Raw genomic sequence first — 20,468 nt, forward strand, 5'->3', positions numbered from 1 at the left:
TGTCAGCTTGGACTCGAGCTGATGACCAGAGTGTCAAAGCCCAGTTGCCAGATCTGCACACAGCATTTTAAACCAGCATTTCTTGAAGCCAGGTCCAGATTCATAGGAGTGTTTTAGACAGGAATGAGGCAGGAAGAATCAGCTGGTGGCTATTTTCTAAACAACAAAGGTGTGTGTGTGTGGGGGGGGGGTGCAGAGCTGTCCCTTGGGTATGGAAAATTGGAGGCCTCCATGCTTCAGTGTATGTATGTCATGCGGGGGGCACTAGGCTAGCCCAGGGGGTGGGGGTGGGGTTAGGGATGCCTGGGGGGCCAGGCTGGCCCAGGGGGTGGGGGTTAGGGGTGCCTTGGGGGGCTAGGCTGGCTCAGGGGGTTGGGTTAGGGTTTCGGGGGACCATGTCAGCCGGGGGGGGTCAGAAGGGGGCCCATATAGCCTGATTTGTCCTGGGCCTCGCACCCCCTTAGGGGTGGACCCTGTTGTGTGTGGTTGGTCTCACTTCCTTAGGAAAACAGGGGCAGAGGAATGAAGTGGCCTCCTGTCTGAAAGTTTCACTGAGCACAAAAATATCCCTTGAAGAAGCCGGAGGAGCAGCTCCCAAACCCTCCCGCTTTCCCACGGCCCAACGTGGAACGGGGGGCGCTTAGGCAGGGGTGCCGGAACAATGGCTGGAGTGGACCAGTGTCCTCCTGGGCTGGGCTGAGCTGGCCTGGGGGTGCTGAGAGCCAGTAAACCAAGCTGCCGACCCTGCCTAGCATCACGATGAAGAGGACTTGTGGCACCTCGGAGACGGACACATTTATCACTTGCTGGAGGATTCTCTGCTCCTTGAGGTCTTCAAACTACAATTTGAGGACTTCAATAGCACAGATATAGGTGTGAGGTCTTTTTTAGGAGTGGGTGGGTGAAATTCTGTGGCCTGCGTTGTGCAGGAGGTCGGACTAGATGATCATAATGGTCCCTTCTGGCCTAAATATCTATGAATCTATGAATCTGAGCATCCCCCCTCTAAGGTGCCACGAGTCCCTCCTTTTCTTTCTGCGGGGGCTGCGACTCTGAACCCCGGCATCATGATGGAAAAACCACTTCCAGGGCAGGGGGGGCCCAGCAGCCCCCCCTCCCCCCGAGGACCCCCGCCCCGGTGGGTTGAAGGAACCCCAGCTTCGCCCTGGCGCCTCTTCTTCCACCTCCGCCGGCACGTGTCTCGGGCAGCGGCCGGCCCGATTCGCGGGGGGGTGCGTGCTGGGGCGGGGGGGGGGGGGTGTCGCGCTGCCAATCCCTGGCTGGGAACCAATGGCTGCGCGGCGGAGGAGGGCTGGCCGCGGCCGGCTCTCGCCGAGCGTGCCCCGCTGCCCCAGTGCGAGGGGAGAGAGTTACGGAGCCGGGAGTCCCGCTCCTCTCGCTCGTCCTTCGCGCGGGGGGGGGCGGTGGCGGTGGCGGGGGGGGAGGAAACGCTGGATGTAAACCTCTCCCCGCCAGCTTTGAGAGCCACCGAGAGCTGTCGGGGAAGGGGAGCGAGGCCAGGAGGCGGTGGGGAAACCCCCCCCCCCCCCAAAAAAAACAAACCCGAGCCCCAGCCACCCCGAGAAGAAAAGAAAAATGCACCGCTCCGTGGCTTGGGCGATCTTCGCCGGGCTGGCTGCGCTGTTCCTCTTCCAAGGTAGGGCTTGCGCCGGGCGCGCAGCGCACTTCGGGGCCGGTTTCCAGCGGGGGACTCGGGTCCGAGGCTGCTTGCGGCTCGGTCCCGCCGGCGAGTGCCTGGGGCTGCCGGGGGCGGGGGTGTGGGGCTGCCGGGCGCCTCGCTCGCCGGGGCGGCGGGGGGGGGGTGTTCGGCGCGCACCGACTCTGGAGCCCGCTGTGGAGACGGGCTGTTACGCGGTATAGTGCCCAGGCGCTGCCTCTCCCGGCAGGGGGGAAGGAAACTTGGATGACTGATTTCCAAACTTCCCCAGGTGCCAAAAAAAAAAAAAAAAGCCGACCAAGCAGGAGGGGGGTGGGGGGAAGCTCCCTGTGAACCCCAGAGAGCGGGCTCTGGGCTGAGATTTCGGCGGGCAGCTTCCGCCACCCTGGCTGGCTGAGTCAGTCCGCAGCAGCTGCGGACAGATGTTTTAGTCCGGGGGGGTTAGTAGAGGGGGGGGCTGCTTGGCTCAGTGGGGGTGGGGGGGGGGAGGAACTTGTGCGAAAGCTAAAGGGCTCCGCGGCGTGTCTGCTCCGCGCTGCGAAGTTCTCCGGGGGTTTCCGTCTAGAGCTGCGGGGTCCCGGGAGAAGCTCCCGTCCCAGCCCCCGGCGCTGCTGCATCTTTCTGGGCATGGCTCGGAAGGAAGAAGCCCGGGGGCGGGGGGGCTGCAGCGCGCGGCTCCGGCATCTCCGCGGGGCGTGCACACTGATTGCACTGTATTATTAATAAGGACCGTCGCCTGCAGCACCCTTCACCCTCCGATCTGCCCCTGCTCCGCTTTATTAGCTGGAGCGGAGGGCAGCAAGGTAACGCCCCCACCCAGTGGGTCCGGCAGCGTCTTGTGCGCTCAACGACTCTGTCCTCTGGAGCCGAGCAACTTTATTCCTCGAGGAAAGCGGCCTCCAGCAGGCTGCGACAGGCTGGTGTGAGGATGGGGATACTGGGCCCGGGGGGAGGGGGGGGCGGAGTCAAGAGACGGTCCCTTCTGCTCCCCATGTGTCTGGCTCGCTTTGTGTTTCCCCTGGCAAGGTCATTCCATACACCTGATTAAATACTTTGCTGGTAATCCGCTCTGCCCCTCCTGCTGAGGTCAATTGAGTTGATGAAGTCTTAATACAGCCGGGGGCCAGAGAGAGAGCCGTCCCCCTGGGGGGGTCTTTACGCCTGCATTGAAGCCAGCCGGGAGCTCTTATGTAACCGCCGGGCCCGGGGCAAAGCTGGGGGTTGCCTTTTGAAGAGGCTGCGGGCTGAGTTTTGCGAGGAAAAAGGGACCCAGCTGCTTCCCCTCCCCTCCCCTTCCCCCCCCCCGCGCTGCTCTGGAGAGCCAGCGTCTGTTTGCCTCAGATTCCTTGCAGCCAGCTGGAGGTGCCCTCCTGGCCTGGGTGCCCGGAGGGAGCTGCCTTCTGAGGGTGGCCTCAATGTGCCACTTGATTACATAATGCTGAACGCTGCTGCCCGGTCCCTCCATCTGGCTCTGCCCCTGGCCCCTGAGGGCAGGGCTGTTGGCAGGGGTCAATTTCAGAAAAATTCTGGGGGGAAGGGCCCAGCTGAGTCAACTGATATGTAAGACCATAAGAATGGCCTTATGGGGTCAGACTAATGGTCCAGCAGGACCCATGCCAGGTGCTTCAGAGGGAATGAACAGAACAGAAAATTACTGACTGATCCTTCCTCTTTGCCAGAAGCTGGGAGTGGTGGCAAACGTGTGATTATCTTGTATCCTGCCAAGTCTTGCCCCATAGCAAATGACACCCCTGGTTTATGGGTTACAATAAATCCCCTTTCCATCCTGTCTGCACTGGTTTGGGATTAGGCTTTACACAGCATCCCAGGCACCAGGGAGGATTCTGGGTGCCATGCACAGTGAATTCCCTAGCTCTGGGGCCCCGTGCATGGAGGTAGTTTTGAGGGGTGCTCTTGGATACGAAGGGCCGGGTCCACAGCTGGTGTAAATCAGTGTTGCTTCATTGGCTTTATTGTGCATTTATGCCAGCAGAGGGTTTGGCCCTAGGTGTTTAACAAGGGCAGGCGGCAGTCTCCTGGCTGTCTGCTCCCTTCCCTTGAGAGGTTAAAGCAGAGGGTTGCCTGCATGTTGAATCCCCAAGGGCTGTGCTGGCCACTTGGCCTGAGCCACATTTGTGCAAGAAACCCATGCCGCAGTGCAGCCAAAGCAGCTTAAATCCACCAGCCATCAGAACTTAAGCTCACAGGTCCTCTCGTCCCTCTCCTTATGGTTCCAGGGCCTGTCTTGCTGTAAGAGTGTTTTCCACATGTTGCTCCCTGAATTTCTCTGTGCATGCCATTGACAGATTTAGTGTGGCGAGAGGAAGTTGCTTGCCCTTTGCTCAGCTCTCCCAGTGATGGACATCGCTTGGTCCATAAGTCAACTTTAAAATTGGATATAAAAATAGATATCTTTAATCTCAAGCATCAAAGCTGGTGCAGGGGTACGTCACTGTTGTCAGGCCATTTGTTTATTTTATTTGAAGGAGGAGGAAATGCCAGTCTGCCAGCAATCTCAGTTGGATCAAACTTCCACCATTCTTGGGCAGCCGTGGTCTGCTATGCAATGATCCACCCCTATTGCATTGATTCACTGAGGCTACTTAGGATGCAGTTCACATTCCAAGTCATTTTTCTCCTCCTCTCTATCTTTAAGCTTGCGCCTTCTGCTGGGGCTGCTACTTCCTGTCTTTTTCTGCATCTTGAAAAGGTGTCTGGTGCCCACAGCAGGTGCGTAACTCTCCCCCTGCTTCCAAGCTTTGTGTAGGAGAGAATTTCCTTGGTATCAGTGCTGATTCATGGAGAAGAGATGGTGGGGAAGGCAGATGATCAGCTCCCTAGGGCTCTGGCCTCTACCAAGAGCTGAGGTTGATTGGTAAGAGATTGGTAAGATTCTGATTTCCGTGGTGTCAGTGGAAAGCAGAAGGAGCTGTCCCTTAAGCACACGCCTCCCTGCTCCTGAGTTAGACCCAGCATAAGGGTGTTGCTGCTTTCTCCCTATTTTTCTTTCTAGCAATTGGATCATTTCTTCTTAGGAAGACTTGTTCCTGTTAATACTTTCTGATCAGTTTGGTTTGATCCCCTTTTCCTTTTTGATACCCCTACTCCTGCAATCTCATTTTCTGTGTCTGGTAATCTTTCCCTTTTCCATGCACACAGATGGCTGCGGGAGGGTGCATTCAGATCACCCCCCAAATGGTCCCACCCTAATCATCAAAACCGAATTCACTTAGCTGCCATTAAGTATCTCTGGCATCAGCAGAATTCCAAACAAGGTTCTTCCTCTGTCGTGGTCAAGGGGCAGGAAATTAACTTGGCCTTCCAGGGGAAGGAAAAGGAATAGCTTGGGTCCTGCTTCCTGTCAGCAGGATCCATTCTGTGCTGCGTTTGTGCTCTAGAACCAGAGGAGTTGTATGGACCAGAGTTGCAAAAGTGACTTAACTGGCACTGTTGAGCCATGTCAGAAGTTGGTGGAGAGGATAGCAGCGCCATGTGCAGCAGGGCAGAGACGTAGCATAACCAGGAAATGTCTGAATGGCACGTTTAAAAATGTAAATATCACCAAATTTTTTTGGGGTGGGGTGGGGTGGGGTTTGGAAAATGCTGATTCTACTAAACTGACATCCTTCATGGAAAAGGGTTAGTTTCAAAAATGGGGGTGGGGGGGAGAGAGGGAGTTTTGAAGTAGTCCAAACAAGTCTGCTCTGACAGTTTTGAAAGAAAAGTTCTGCTTTTTCAGTTCAAAAGAATGTTTTGTTAAGAAATTTAAGTTATTTTACAGTATTCAAAAAAGGTAAGAAAACAAATGAAAACTGCAGTACTTAGAAATGACTGGAAATGAAATGTTCCGACTGAGCTGGTCCAGATGTCTGTCTCACAAATTGTTTTGAGATTTTGACTTTGTCCTGATTTGGGATAGGAAAAAAATGTCAATCTCAACAATTCCGAATCTCAAAGACGTCTGAAAACCTGCCCCCTCGTTCTTTAGCTCACATGTTAGTTTGGTACATGGGAACCAGGAGGCCTGGGTACAGCAGATTAAACTGTTTTTTGTTTTTTTTTTTAAAGTGTTTTGGACAAGTGTTTTGTTTCTTTTAGTTTCCACTTTTTTCCTTTGACAGTTCTAGAACTGGGTTCTGCTCCCGCTGGCAGGATCGTTCAGTTATGATCCTGCCTCTATGTCCATTGCTGTTATGTTGGCCAACGCTCTGGAGACTGACCTGAGGACCTCCAGAGCTTAAAGCATCAGCTGCTTTAGTTTAAGAGACAAGGCTCCCTCGCGAGCCCCGTAACAGACTCCTGTTCTCTGTGGATTGGGCATAAAGGGGTACATATAGCCCACACTCACCAGTGGGCTCTGCTAACATACGCTACAGCTGTCCGCAAACTTCATACATGTGTTATGGATTTTAGGTGGGCTGGTGAGTGGTACATGTCTCCTTCTGTCCCGATCCGCTGAGGATGGGAATTGTTCCAGCCTCCTGCTAAAAAGTCGCACTAGATTCAGAAGGGGGGAAAAAAATCCTCTGGCAGTTTATGCTGCAGGATGACTACCAATGAATGCCTGTGTTTAAAAATATATATATCTCATAGATATCGACTTCTTTCTGTAAGTATCAAGATTTATTGTCCCTTGAAGAAAATATTGAGTTAGTTTCGCTTTGGTCAATATTTACCACTGAGGTCAATAACACTGGATATTCACCCCAACAGCAGCTTAATAGCTAATAATAATAATAATCAATATGTACAGAATTAGATAACCCAGTTATAGCACACAAGAGGAAAGACGTTATAGAATCATAGGACTGGAAGGGATCTCGAGAGGTCATCTAGTCCAGCCCCCTGCACTCATGGCAGGACTAAGTATTATCTACACCATCCCTGATGTTTTATCTATCTAACCTATCTAAGGTGCTTATTTGGTACCCACAACTGTAGGAACTGAGCACCTCACAATCTTTAGTGTATTTATCCCCCAAACAGCCCTGGAGATATCCCCATTTTGCAGATGGGGAATGGAGGTGTAGAAAAGCTAACTGACCTGCCCATGGTCACACAGGATGGTCTGCAGGCTTTACTGGTCAGTGGCCTGATTTCTGAGACTTGCTGAGCATCTGCCATTCTTGACAACTTTCATGAGGGGTGTGGGTACTCAGCACCTCTGAAAATGAGGCCGCTAATGGGATTAATTAGCACATTCCTGAGGCCCAATGGATTAAAACATGAACAAAATAGACCTCATGTCCCTAAAGGGCATCCTTGAGACCAAGGTACATTGAGGAGAAATAGGGTCTTGTAGGTAAGGCACTACACTGAGATACAGGAGACTGGGTTTCAATTTGTGCATCTCTCTTAATTGCTTGGTGCCTCAGTTTCCCTTTCTGTAACTTGGGGATGGTCACACTCTCGTTCCTCACGGGGGAATGGTAAGGGTAAATTCATTCATATGACCATGCTTGGCAGGGTGGCATGGAGGAAGACTGTGAGGTTCTGTAAATAAAGACCTTTGGCTGGTAGCGGGCAATAGACTGTGTGGAATCTGCTGATTTGGGTTCCCATTGTTATTACTTACTTGTTATATGTATTGCAGTAACACCTAGGAGTCCCAGTCATGGAGCAGGACCCAACCGTAGCTCTATAAACACAGAACAAAAAGCTGGTCCCTGCCCCTAGGAGCTTACAGGCTTAAGTAGAAGAGAAAAGAGACCACAGATGGCTCCAGGCAGATAGGGGAGTACAAGGAAACAGTGACCCAACGCTGCTCGGCATGATGAGCAGTGGTCTCAACACGTCAATTGCCTCACCATTGTCAAGCGCCCTGTAGGCATCTCACACACCCGTTCCCAGTAGATTCCAGCTGCGGGTTTCATGAGTTTGGAATCCAGACCAAAGTCAGCTGAAAGCTGGGGGACAGTGGTGAATTTAGACCAAAACCTTTCCATATTGGGACACGTTGCCAAAAACCCTCTCTGGGCTCCGGAGATGGCAACAAGAATTGTATGAACCTCCGGCTGGTTTACTCAACGCCAACAAGCGCTGCTGGAATTTAGCTTTTATTTCGGTGGTGTCAGGCCGTGCTTCATTTGTAATGAATTTTTTTTTTTTTAAACTTTCATAACTGACATGCCAAGCCCAGAGGTGCTGTGGCTATGAACTGCCAAGCCTAGAGGTGCCTGCCGGGGCTTAGCACACATGAAGCACTAGTGTCAGGACAGTGATATTTTCTCAGATCCCTGTGTTTGAAGCACCGTCACCTCCTGGGTGGAATGTCCCAATCAACCAAAAACAACGAGGAGGACTTGTGGCACCTTCGAGACTAACACATGTATTTGGGCGTAAGCTTTCGTGGGCCATCAACCAAGTAGTTGTGCCTTTTCCTCTCTGGGATGCTGCTCCCTTAGCAAACTGGGGGATAGGATTTATTCCCTCAGAAATACCCCAATGCTGTTCCACCTCAGAAGGGGGTGGGGTTTGGGTACCACACGCAGTGTGTGTGTGTTGGGGAGCGGGGAGGGGTTGTGGTGTGGCTGGCAGATGTGCAGATCCACAAACTCTTCTTGGTCACGTTCCCTGTCCAGGGGAGCTGCCACAGAACAGCCTGGCAACAGGGAGGATTCCCTCCCCATAAAGCCTGAAATACCCAGTATGCAGTCCACACCCTCCAGCTGCATATTGGAATCAAGGCTTTGGCCATGCCGGTGGCCATGCATGTATCCCACCGGGTGTCAGTCTGGTATCTTTCACCAGCACTAAAAATCTCTTTACTTATATGGCCAAAGCCCTACAGGTAGAGCCAGGTAGTTGAATGGGCACAGCAGAAAGAGGCAAGATGCTTAAGAGAGCTGATTATGACTCCTTGATCTTCAGGCTGGATTAACACTGGCCCCAGTCTGAGCTGAGTTTAGAACTCGACATTCTGGGAGCTGCTCGACATTCTGTCAACGAGTCACAGCTCCCGAGGTGCCTTCTACCAGCTGGGAATGGCCAGAGGATATTGTGCACCTGCTACAATCCTTCCACCCCATTTTTGGCAGAGACTGCAGGGGCAGTGATATAGGAATCAGGTAGGCCAATTTAGGCTCAGTGGGGAATCCCCAATAGGGGAGATGTGACAAGTTTCCAAGAGCCAGAGTGGAACAAAGGGAGCAGATAAAAGGCCCAGGATCTGATCATCATTATCTCTAATTGTCCATCTGGAAGACTTGCCATCCCATAGGTGTCTGTAGAAACCTCCGAACTAGATCAGACAGGGATCCATCTACTCCTGTGTCTGGCCATGACCAGCACCAACTGCTTCAGCGCACAAAACCCTGCTACGAGAGAGAACCTGCCCCAGGAAAACTACCTCCTTTCCCCCTCCCCACTCCCAATCTACCTGACATATATATCCGCCTGATCTCCCTGTCACCTGGCTGTGCTTTTGACACCCCTACCTCCATAGATTTAATTTGGTGCAGTCGATATTCAAAGCCTTGGTTCGTTTATTTTCTTGCTGCTTTAGCTTAAAAAACAAGTCCTTATTTATTTTTTCCGTATGGGGGAAAAATACTGATCAGTTGACAGATCTGGGTCAAGCTAGCAGGGGTTGCTGTGTTCCACACTGGTTTAACATAAAGTAGGAAGAGGAGAGCTGGCCTGCACTTTGCAGAGATCTTGTAATCACATCACTGAGTTGTGAGCAGTGCTGGCGAGGTCTGGCACCCCTCGGTAGCCAGCAAAGTGCACTGGAGATTCTGCTCTGATCCGAGGGATCATGAGAGAGCTTCTCTGCATCTGTTTTCCTTTCCCTCATATAAGATGTGGCAACAGAGGGTGGACTCTCTGTGCTTAGTTCAGGGGAAATTCACTAAGGCTATTAGGCAATCTTTTGGACAAAATGTTTTTTCTTTGGAAATGTGGCTTTGTTGCAACTGTGACTTGTTTGCAGAAACGCATCAGTTTGAATGTGAAGCTTTCTTAGGTCCAGGATGGAATTTCGGGTCCAAGTGAGTGAGGGCAAAAGCAACCCCCAGAATTGCTGATAGCCCAGTGGTTCAGGGACGCACCTGGGAGATACAGGGTTCAAATGCTTATTTCGACTGACACAATTCCAGGCTGTTGGTTATTTGCGGGTGGGCTGTGGGGAAGGGTCTCTCCTGCTCTCTGAATTTCAAAAGGTCTCAGTTTCGTCCTGCCTCAGAATAAAAATAAATTCCAAAACTTCAAAATTTTCCAGGAAACAGAAATGTTTTCTGGCCAGCGATAAAATTCACCCCTGTGAAGGGGCATGTGTACCCGCTAGGATGAAGTGGGACTTAACTTGAGCACAGGCCTCATACTGTCCATCTGGTGAATTTCACCCTGAGAGAGCCAATATCTGGCCCTGCTTCCACAGAAGACAATGGCAAAACTTTCATTGATGTACGTCAGCGTAAGGTGAAACTCTTACACCTCTGATCCACTTTGAGCATTCAGTTGGAGGTGAGAATTAGGGCTGGTCTACGCTCAAAACTCTCATCAGCATAGATACGTGTCTCAGGAGTCTGAATAATCCACATTCTGGAGAGAGGTAGCTGTTCCAACCGAACCACTCATGGAGACAGCGCTAGGTCAACAGATGAATTCTTCTGTTGGGAGAACCCCTCCCGTCATCACAGTGAAAGGCTACGCTGAAGTGCTATAGTGACGTGGCTGTCACCTGACTCTCCCCATTTTAGATAGGGGGACTAGGCCAGGGTGCTTGGTGTGTACAACCCTGCAGGGCCATTCTGCTGACTGCTAGACTAGGTGGGCCTGAAAGGGTGGAGAATCCCTTTGTGGCAGAGGGACACTGGAGGCAGGAAGGCCCCAGCCAAGCTCAGAAATGAGTTCAGGGCAAAACTTACATTTGCCAGGTAATACAAAGGGAGGGGTAAGTTTGGAGCCAGTCAGGATAGGTGTGTCTGCTGTGCTAGGGGTGGGATGGGATTGCCACCTGTTGAGAGGGTTAAGAGTATTAATAGCATTTGCGAGATTTGCTCAGGATTACACAGCATGGTGTTCGCAAAGCTGAGAATAGACCCCAGGAATCCTAACTCCCAACTGACCTGCCCTAACGGTTCAACCACATTCTCCTCTCAGAACTAAGCCAGGAGTCCTGGCTTCTTGTTGCTGGCTTAAATTTTCTAGCCAGGCACCATCCCCCCTCTCAGAGGTGGGAATAGAACCCAGAGGTCCTGGCTCGCAGTCCCTTGATGCAGTCCTGTATCCTTTAACGAGGGGAAAATCTCCCACCGACTCCACTGGAAATGTTTGCCTGAAAAAAAGAGTTTGCTCAGGCCCAAGAGCCATGATATTGAACTGCCTAACCCTGTTCTCTTCCTTTACTCCCCAGTTCACTGGGGTAAGCAAAGGGCCGATGACCCCAAACGCGACCGCCAAGCCAGCCCGTGATGCTTGCACGCCTCAGGTCCTGCAGCATCCCGGAAAATTTGGGAGCTGTGGCTCCAGCAGCCACCTGGCTTCTCCTTTCAGAAGCCTGCTCCTTGCTCTTGGTTAATAATAAATCAGAGGTGATGTCTTCACCCTGCTCTCTGTTATCTCCTGCCAAGAAGGATATCATGGATTTTTGATGCGCCTACAGTTAATATGTCCAGCGCTGAAAGCTGTTGTAAATTAATTGGCCCTTTGACCCCCTTGTCCCGTCAACTGTTCTCACGAAAGACAATATCCAGTTCTTGGCATCCTCCCCTCTCTCCCTTTCTTCTATTCGCCCCTCTCCTGCATGTTCAGCCTGCTAATCAGAAGGAGCCTAAGCAGGCCTCCGAAGGAGCTGTAATGCAGAGCTCTAGGCAGAGGAGAAGCCTGGGGCTCCAAGAAGGAGGTGGGAGCTTTTGTAGCAGGTGTGTCTAGAAGCCAGGAGCCCAGCGAATCAACGTGAATAAATTACGGGTTGCTGGAATATTTCCTTTAAAATGCCAAGGACACTGAGATTGAAGCTGGCCCTGCTACCTCCACTTTTCCTTGGAAAGACGAATGGGGACATTGTCGAACTGCCAGCATCTCCATGACCCCAAACCAGAGCGGCTGCTGTGGCTGAGTCCGAGGGCCCGATGCTGTGACAGGCGGCGCGCCCCTTTGGAGGAACTGGGCACCCTCCACTCCCACTGACGTCAGCGGGAGCTCCGAGCGCTCAGCACCACGAATGAGCAAGTCCCCCCCACCCTCCCCACGCAAGACAAACAAGCTGCATGTCACACAGGGCGTTTGTGACCAGAAAAGTGTCTGTCAAAGACGTTGTGAGGTTACCTGGGCCCTGATTTCCACAGGAACTCAGCATAGCTGACTTCACCCTGAGTTGTGGGGTTCCAGGCCCTTGAAAATCAGACCCATATTGTTGCCCCTGTGGAGTGAGCTGCGGGAGCGTAGTGATTAGAGTAGCAAACTGCCAGGAAGAAGCATGGTCTTGTACTTAAGCATTGGGCTAGGATCCAGGAGATCTAGATTTATTTCCTGGCTCTGCCACTGATTTCTTGGTCAAGACATTTCACCTCTTGGTGCCTCAGTTTCCCATCTGTAAATTGAGGATAATAATCCCTACTTTCTCCCCCCTTTGCATTGCCTGTTTAGATTGTAACCGCTTTGGGGGCGGAGACTCTCTTCTCCCATGTGTTTGTGGAATGCCCAGCACAGGGGGGGCTCTGGTTTCAGCAAGGTTCTCTTGTTACTGTTACAGTGGCAAACTCTCAGTCTGCCAAGACCATGAATGGGAGACGCTGGCCTGTTAAAAGGCCAACAAAGACCCAAAGATGAAACTCAACCAGGAAATCAGAGGGTGGATCTTGAAGTGAAGTAAAGCGAGGTTTGTTGTTTTAATACCATCCTGCCCCTTTTAAATCTCTCCTGCCCTGCAGAAGGAAATCCACTGAATAACACTGAGTTCCTGACTTTTTGCATTTTCTTTTAAATTGCTACATTCCCTTCCTGCAGCACTGATGCAATAATTAAAGGTGACAGGGCAGCATGTATAAAAGTCTTCTCTATGTCCACAGCCAGAAATAGCATTCTCAGTAACTGGCCAAATAGTGGGACAGCACCAGCATTGTTTGGCACAGAAATCAGTTTGGGTTTAACATCGCTCCCAATAAGGTGTATTTAAGACCGGTGCTGGCTGGGAGCATGCTGGGATATTCCTGAAGCCAAAGCAAATTGTCAGCGAGTACAGCATTAAAAATTGCATTATTTATTGCTCATTTTCGCGCCACTTTTCTGCAGGTCAGTGTTGCACATCTCCAGCTTCCCACAGTGACATCACATTAACAGCCAGCTCTGAAGTCTCCCCCGGCCCAAAATAAATAAATAAACTACGCTTATTCCTTCTGATGCACTTGTGTTTATGTAAATGTCTGGAAAAGCCCCTTTCAACTCATTTCAGAAGCTTAAGGTCTTCATACAAAGCCTCTCGTTGGAAAATATCAGAAAGTGAAAAGCAACTTGGAAGACCATGAATTAGCAGCTCATTGTCTGTGTGTGTAAAGATGACTGTATTGGATGTGGCTGTGTTACAAATGGGAACTCCCTTGGGATTCAGTAATCAAACACGTGGCAACAGGTTGTCTGTTTCAACAGCAACTGGTTAATCAAAGGAGATTTGCAGCTAATCCAGACAGAACAGAGGGCACATCCAGGAGAGGAGCATACGGATGATGCAAGAAGGAAAATGGGGCTAAAGTATTTCAGACCTGCACCTGTCTATGATTTGTCTGAAGAGACATGGTGGTCGGCGTTGGGATGGGTAGGACCTAGAGGATGGTATAGGGTGTGGTTTGTTATGGGGCTGCAGCCAGCGCTCGGTGGCCGTAAGGTGTGTCAGACATGATTGGATCCATGAGGGGCGGTGAGCCAACCTCCAGCTTTCAGCGTGTCTGCCCAACTGGCAGCCAGGGAATTAGCGATTCGTGGATCGCCTGCCCTCGCTCCCCTGTAGCTGAGTGTGGCGGGAGGGCGTGTGAAAGAGGGAGAGAGGTTGTGAGGGAAGTGTGTGTTTGAGGCAGAGCGTGTGTCAGGGAGACTGTGTGTGTGTGTGTGTGTGTACGAGCGTAGGGCCAGCAACATGCAAGGTCACTGCGAGCATGGCCTAGTGCGTGCAGACTCTGAGAAACACCCTCCTCTTGGCTGAGGGCTTGACTCCCCTATGGGGACTATAGCTCTGCTGGTATAACCCTGTGGCGTAGACGGTCCGACAGAAGGGGTTCTCCGTAAGCACTCTCTGTCAGTCTAGCTCTGCCTGTCCTGGGGGTTAGGCAGGCATAGCTCTGGCACTCAGGGGTGTGGATTTTTCACACCCTGAGCGGCGTAGCTCTGTTGACCTAGATTTTAAGCACAGACAAGACCTGAGAGTAACTCTCTGTTACGGTAGGTGCCTGCTCTTTCTTACCCTCCCCCACAAAGCAGCGGGGCGCTGACTGCTCCTGGGAGGCAGAGGGCTGTCTCTAGCTGTGCTCCTGTAAATCAAACACCTTACAAACAGGCTGTGCCAGGCCTTTTCCCGTCAGCTGGCCCCGCAGCCTGTGATGTCTCCTGGATCTTTTTTTATTTTGGGGGGTTTTTTTGGTCTCTTCCCCTTCCTTATGTTAATTTCCCACCTGAGCACCAAGTACTTTATAAATAGCAAATCTAAAATGAATTTCCTAGCTGCAATCATTAGCTCCCTTGACATCCATTAAACATTCACACAAGCAGAGTGAAATGACAAAAGGGATTGATTTTTTTTTTTTTTACAGTGTGCTTAAAAGGGAGTGGGGGGGGGGAAGAAATACGTTGACAAGGCTTTTCTCAGATCCCCCATCTCATGAGGAATTTGTGATGACTTCTATGTTACCATTGAGGAGAGGGGGAGGGAGCACAGAGAGAAAAATCCCCCCCCCCCAGCCCCTCAACCACTGCACATTTAGCTTGGATCCATCAACCACATGTGCCTGGTAAACATAAAGTTAGTTACCTGGCGCTGGCTGTTGAGATGAATATGTCAGAAGTAATGCTTCAGAACACACAGGGGTTGGAGGGGATGGCGGAGGGAGAGGAAAATATCCAATTTATGGCAGAGCTACTGGCAGAATAAATGTGAGGATGCAATAGTTGGGAGCCAGTGAGCCACTGCCGTGCGAGGCACTGTGGCTGAAAATTTAACTTTGATTTCAATTTTCATATTTGTCAGCAATAATTAGATTCAAGAAATGTTTTTATCGCGGTTCTAAAATACTAATAAGTAGCTGCCTTTGTAGTATGGTTAATGGAGTCTTTTCTTCCTACGTAGCTAGAAAAATTCCATTAAAGGGAAAAAGTCCTAGTATATTACTGCCCTTCCACACGCATTGACTTTTGCTGCCGAGGTAGTCTCCTTGCTCTAACCACAGGGACAGTGGCTGGGAATGGAAGTTTGGGGTTTAATAGTCCACCAGTGTCCATCAGTTGTGACCCACGCACACTTCCACCATTGGGCAGGGGAGTGAGTGTGGAAGAAACACATCTGGTAAAGAGCCATTCGAAGCCTGGGCTTTTATGTGCGAGTCTCACTGGGGCCTGGGCAATGTGGTGTGTTCATCGAATTTATAGTTAGGCAGTGGTCACGTACTTAGAATCATAGAATCTCAGAGTTGGAAGGGACCTCAGGAGGTCATCTAGTCCAACCCCCTGCTCAAAGCAGGACCAATCCCCAACTAAATCATCCCAGCCAGGGCTTTGTCAAGCCTGACCTTCTCTGCTCATTGATGATGTCCTGTGGCTTATTACAAGTGCTCCGTTCCTTTTGCATTCCCCAGCAAGTCAGTTAGGCCCCAATCCTGCACCGTGACAGTCAGTGGGCAGCAACGGGGAAGAGCCCTTAAGAACAAGTTCCACTTGGATTAGGCCTTTTCATGCAAAGATCTCAAAGCCCTTCCCAGGCATGAGTTCACTGAGCCTTGCTGCAGCCCCGGGAGCTGGGATGTAGCCATTACCGGAGCTGGCTGGAAACGGTTTCCATTCCTTGCCATAACGATTGAGATTTTGAACGTTGATCCCACCCCAAACTGAGACAAAAATTCGAAAGAGCTTTAAAATTTTTCATGAACCGAAAATCCTAAAAAAACAAACAAACTTGGCTCGGTTCATTTGAAATGTTTTGTTTCAATTTTGACTTTTTTAAACGTTGTTTACATTTTTTATTAATTAAAATGTGTAAACAAAAAGATGTTTGGACCCAAGAAACGGAACTTTTTCATCTAGAAAATGCCCAAATGGGAATATTTTGACAATTTTTTCAATTTTTTTTTTAAATGGGAAATTAATTGAAACCGCCCCTTTCCTACAAATACTTTTTCAGTTTCAATGAACCAGCATTTTCCAGTGGGGGAAAAGCGTTTTGTCGAAAGACTCCCAGCCAGTGATAGTCAGTACTCCTCTTTCACATGTGGAGAACCGGAGAGTTCTAGGCCATGTCTACATGAGAAGTCACACCAATTTGACTTGATCTAGTTAAACAGGTACAGAGCCCTGCATGTATTCTTCTATTTCAGTTTAAGAGATTGGTTTATTTAAATGTAGCCAATGCCAATTCCTAATTGACTTAAACCGAACCAAAATAAGTCTGGTTTAAACAGAAGTAGGAGTAGCCACATGGCCAGTTGCACTTGGTTTGGCTAAATCGGTTTAACATTATATCTGAAGATAAATCTGTGCAGACAAACCGTTAGTCTTGTCTTGTCCAGATTTTCACTCGAAGCAAGTGCAAGCCATGAATAGAATCCAGAAGTCTTGGCTTCCATTGCCATATTCTAACCATCAGACAATTCTCCTTGTTGGAAGATGGCGTGAGGTAAAGGAAGAGGAAGGTGGTGCTGTTTGCCGAACAAGTCCTCTGTCCTCTCCACCAATGCCAGTTATCTAATAATCAGCAATATCTGGGGTAACCCTTCTAAGGTCCCTCCACCCCTTCCAAGCTCCTGAGGAGTGATAGCTTTATGCCGTGACAGTTGTGCCAAGGAATCCAGCAGGAGGCACTGTCCTCATATTTATTTTTATATTTTCTGTAGATTTTGCTCACTGCTCATCCTAGACTCCGGCCTTTTGTGCTAATTAAAACAAACCAGCCATATTCCATCAGAAAATGTAATCCTCTACGCAAGGGACTAACCAAACAGCGAAGGACAAACTGCCTTTCCCCTCCTCAATAACAAGAGCCCATCAGCTGTACTAAGCAGTCAGCCAGTCCCTCGTGTATCCATCCCATCAATCTGTCTCTTGCAAATGCCCTTCAGTAATGGCCTGGCCTTTGCCAAATGGTTAATATATCCAGGCCCTGGTGGGTCAAGGGAGGGGAGCAAGCTCCAAATCAGAGGACCATTGCCCTACCAGCAGCCTGCTTAAAAAAAAAAAAAAAAAAAAATCCCTCTTGGTTTATTTATCACCAAGCATGCCTTCTACCTACCTACTGATCTACCTCTGTGCATGGCTTCTATTTACCTACCTACCATCAGGCTAGCTCTCTGTCTCAAACTAGGTGATCACACTGGTGGGCCTCTCTGTCCTCAAAATCTGCCTCTCTTCTGTTTAGCTACTATCTCATCAACTAACTGAAATTTCCACCCCCAAGATCTCTCCCCAGCTCCATCATGCTCTTCAGACAGGCCCATTCTTCCCCCTCCGCTCCCAGTCTCTGCTGCTGCATGCATTTCCCTGGTGGCATCTGCCAGATTTCATCCCAGAGCAACACTTGAGAATGAAAGAGGGGAAGGGATATTAAATTTCCTGGCGGCACGTGCAGCAACTGGGGGAAGCGTTAAGTTGGTGTCATTTTCAAGCTACTTCAGCCTATTAAGCAAACAAAAGTGCTTGTGGAATGAGAAATGTAAATGGGCAATGCAAGCCGATTAATCCTGGATGTACAATTCCATTAATAAACTGCCTTTTTAATAGGTGGCTTCTTCCAGCAGCTGCTGGGACCAGGAATTGATGAATTTGCTGTAATTGTATCGCAACTAATAGGATATGAAGAAAATTGTACTGGAGAACCTGGTCTTTCAATGCTATTTTCCAATCGGTTGAAATAATGACTTGCTATGGAAGGGCCTAGCAAGGTAATGACACTTAATAAAAAGAGAAACCCAGGAATATCCATTAGTCCAATCCACATGATTTGGGATTCTGTATGTATAGGCTGTCTTCATATCATACGCAGAAACCACGGCTGAGGTTTGTGATGCTGCCTAAAGGATTTGGGTTTATTCCCATTAACATGCGCTTGAGCGGGCACCCAAATTTCTGAAGTAGCTTTGAAAATCAGAGCCCAAAGATATGAGGGGCATCTGTTCACTATTCAAATACAGATTTCTCCCAGCTGAGCACAAGGCGTCTCATGGCATGCAACTGATCGCCACAGCCCAGCTGGCCTTGTGGGATAGGAGTGCGTGAAAAGTGGGTGACCATTCACCCCTCCAGGCAGAGTGAGCACAATGTCTGTGAGCCAATGGCATCCGTCTGGAGAGCTGAAGTGAGATTTCATTGGTGCAGGCCCTCTGCAGAGCAGGGAATGTTACCCAGAGTGCTTTGCTTTATAGGCTTGGTCTGCTCTGATGTCGCTGGTGTCAACAGGGTGTTTGCCACTGAGTCCGGTAGGAGTCCCTGTAAAAGAGCCTGAGGTCCTTACTCAGTTTGTTCTGTGTCTTTATTCAGGCCAAACTTTCTTTGGCTGAGTAATAAGGTAGCATAGGGACCTTAGGATTTGGCTGTTTCTTAAGACGTGCTCCTGCTCCTCTGGGAGTCAATGGCAAACATCCCTCTGATTACGGGCAAACAAAGTGCCAGAGGGATGAGACCGAGAGCTGAGGCAAATGCCCCTCGAAGCAGTCACAAGCAATTTTAAACATTCTAAATGAGAAGTCGTTCTGAAAGGAAAAATCGAATCATTGTGCGGGAAAGGGACATTTTGACATTGAAAAATAACTTCTGTGAAATTGACACAATTGTGTGGTGGTTCGATTTCACTGGAAGTGCCTTCTCTGATGGAGAATGGTTCCATCCGAGCTTTCTGACCACTTTGATTGAGAGTCCTTGCTCAACATGGATCCCTGGATGTACCCAGTGAGGCTGCATTGGTGTGTGTGTGTGTGTGTGTGTGTTCAGGGCTACAGTGCCAACGGGTGCAAAACCTAGATTCTCCCACAGACATTTTATTTGCAATTCTTGTCTTTGGGCTCACTCATCCTCTGATGAACCCTACTAAAGGGCTAAGATAGCATGTATCAGACTGAACTTCTGAATGGTGAAAAGGTTCAGAAGTTTGGTTCAGGTCAGGTAAGCATCGATAACTTAGATCAATATCCTTCCTTTTCATTTCCCCATGATGGCAAAGAACGGTGTAAGTGAACCACATCTTGGTTGCTTTGAACAGCTGTGGTGAGCAGTCGTATCTGTGACACAGGAAAGTTGCCTCAATTATTTAGCGGTGTATCCTCAAAGCCGGTTGCTATTTGTGACATAAATGTATTTGTGTGCGCAACTACACTGGAAATATTGCAGCTCCTCCTCATGCGGGAAGGATGTGCGGTTGCAGTTTTTCACTCAGAATTCTTCAATGGAATTCACCCTCTAAGGTCGAGAATCCCCTGGATAACACAAGGAAATTGAAGGCTCCAGTTGCATATATTTTATGGACCAGTTTCTGCCCCAAGTGTTGGCTGTAAAATCTGGAGTATCCACACTGAAAAGAGTGGAGTTACACCAGGGTCACGGAGATCAGAACCCATCCTGAAGTGGACTGAAAAAGAGTTGGTCTTAGTCCATTGAAATGTTGACGATTTTTTATTTTTATTTTTTTTAAGGAAAAATTTCAAACTATTTTTTGGGGAGAGAGAAGTTGACCATTTTTCAACCAGTATTAAGCTGAAGGAGAATCTCCCATAGCAGTGCAGGGCTTATGACACACAGTTGAGAAGTTCTGATTGCATCTAGTAGAGGGCAGTGGTGCATAGCCATACTGACTAATTCTTTTAGTCCTTAGGGGGAGGTTTCCAAAAGCACCTATGTGACACAGACGCACAAATCTCATGGACTTTCAGTGGGCGTCTTGTGCTCCTGTGAAAATCTCACTCTGAGTTCTTGAGATAATAATGCAGCTCGTATAACCATGGAGATGTCATCGTTACAGAATGTTCCAAATCATGAGTTGGATGAGTGGATCAGCATAAAACTGAGGTAATATGTGACACGTTGCCCCAGGACACATGCTTTCATAATATCCAGGCAACTGGAGAATAATGCACATTAAATCTGGGAAAACATCAACCATAACAGCGAAACAGTAGCGAAACCTAATCAGTTGCTGATTATTACAGCTTGCTCTTTCTCTGCTAATGGGCTGGGGGATTGGGAGAAGTTTGTAGCCACTTCTTGTTCCTGTCTGTCCATCACTGACTCTGTTTCTCCCTCTCCCTATTGGTATGCATGCTTTGACCCTTCTTCAGTAGCAGGCTAAAGAGTAAATATAAAAGGAGGGGAAAAAAGCCAAAGCACATTTCAGCTCAAATCCCCGAGGAAACAGATGTGATTGCCTTACAGAAATGGCTCCAATAAGGCCAGAAAGAAATATTGCTTTTATAGCTTTTGGGATATAAAACATTTAACAAATGTGGATGACTGGCAGGGTCTAATCCATCATTTATCCAGTTTGTCCATCTCTCCCTCTCTAACACACACTTTTCTTTCTTTTCTCTTTGCCTGTAACTCCCTGTCCCTCCTGTGTGTGTGACTTGTATTTATCATCATCCTGCTAAGTAGTAACACTCCGATCGCC

General features: G+C 49.3%; 1 protein-coding gene across 1 annotated transcript in view; it reads left to right on the plus strand.

Moving 5' to 3' along the window:
* The first annotated feature begins 1,421 nt into the window (after positions 1-1,421).
* Positions 1,422-20,468, plus strand: part of NTM (neurotrimin) — a 680,889-nt gene continuing 661,842 nt past the window's right edge. The window contains exon 1 of the mRNA XM_073320725.2: positions 1,422-1,657. Within this exon, the coding sequence (XP_073176826.2) occupies positions 1,597-1,657 (61 nt within the window). The 5' untranslated portion in view covers positions 1,422-1,596. The remainder of the gene's footprint in view (positions 1,658-20,468) is intronic.

The sequence above is a fragment of the Lepidochelys kempii genome, chromosome 22 (assembly GCF_965140285.1).
Source record: "Lepidochelys kempii isolate rLepKem1 chromosome 22, rLepKem1.hap1, whole genome shotgun sequence".
NCBI classification, from domain to species: domain Eukaryota; kingdom Metazoa; phylum Chordata; order Testudines; family Cheloniidae; genus Lepidochelys; species Lepidochelys kempii.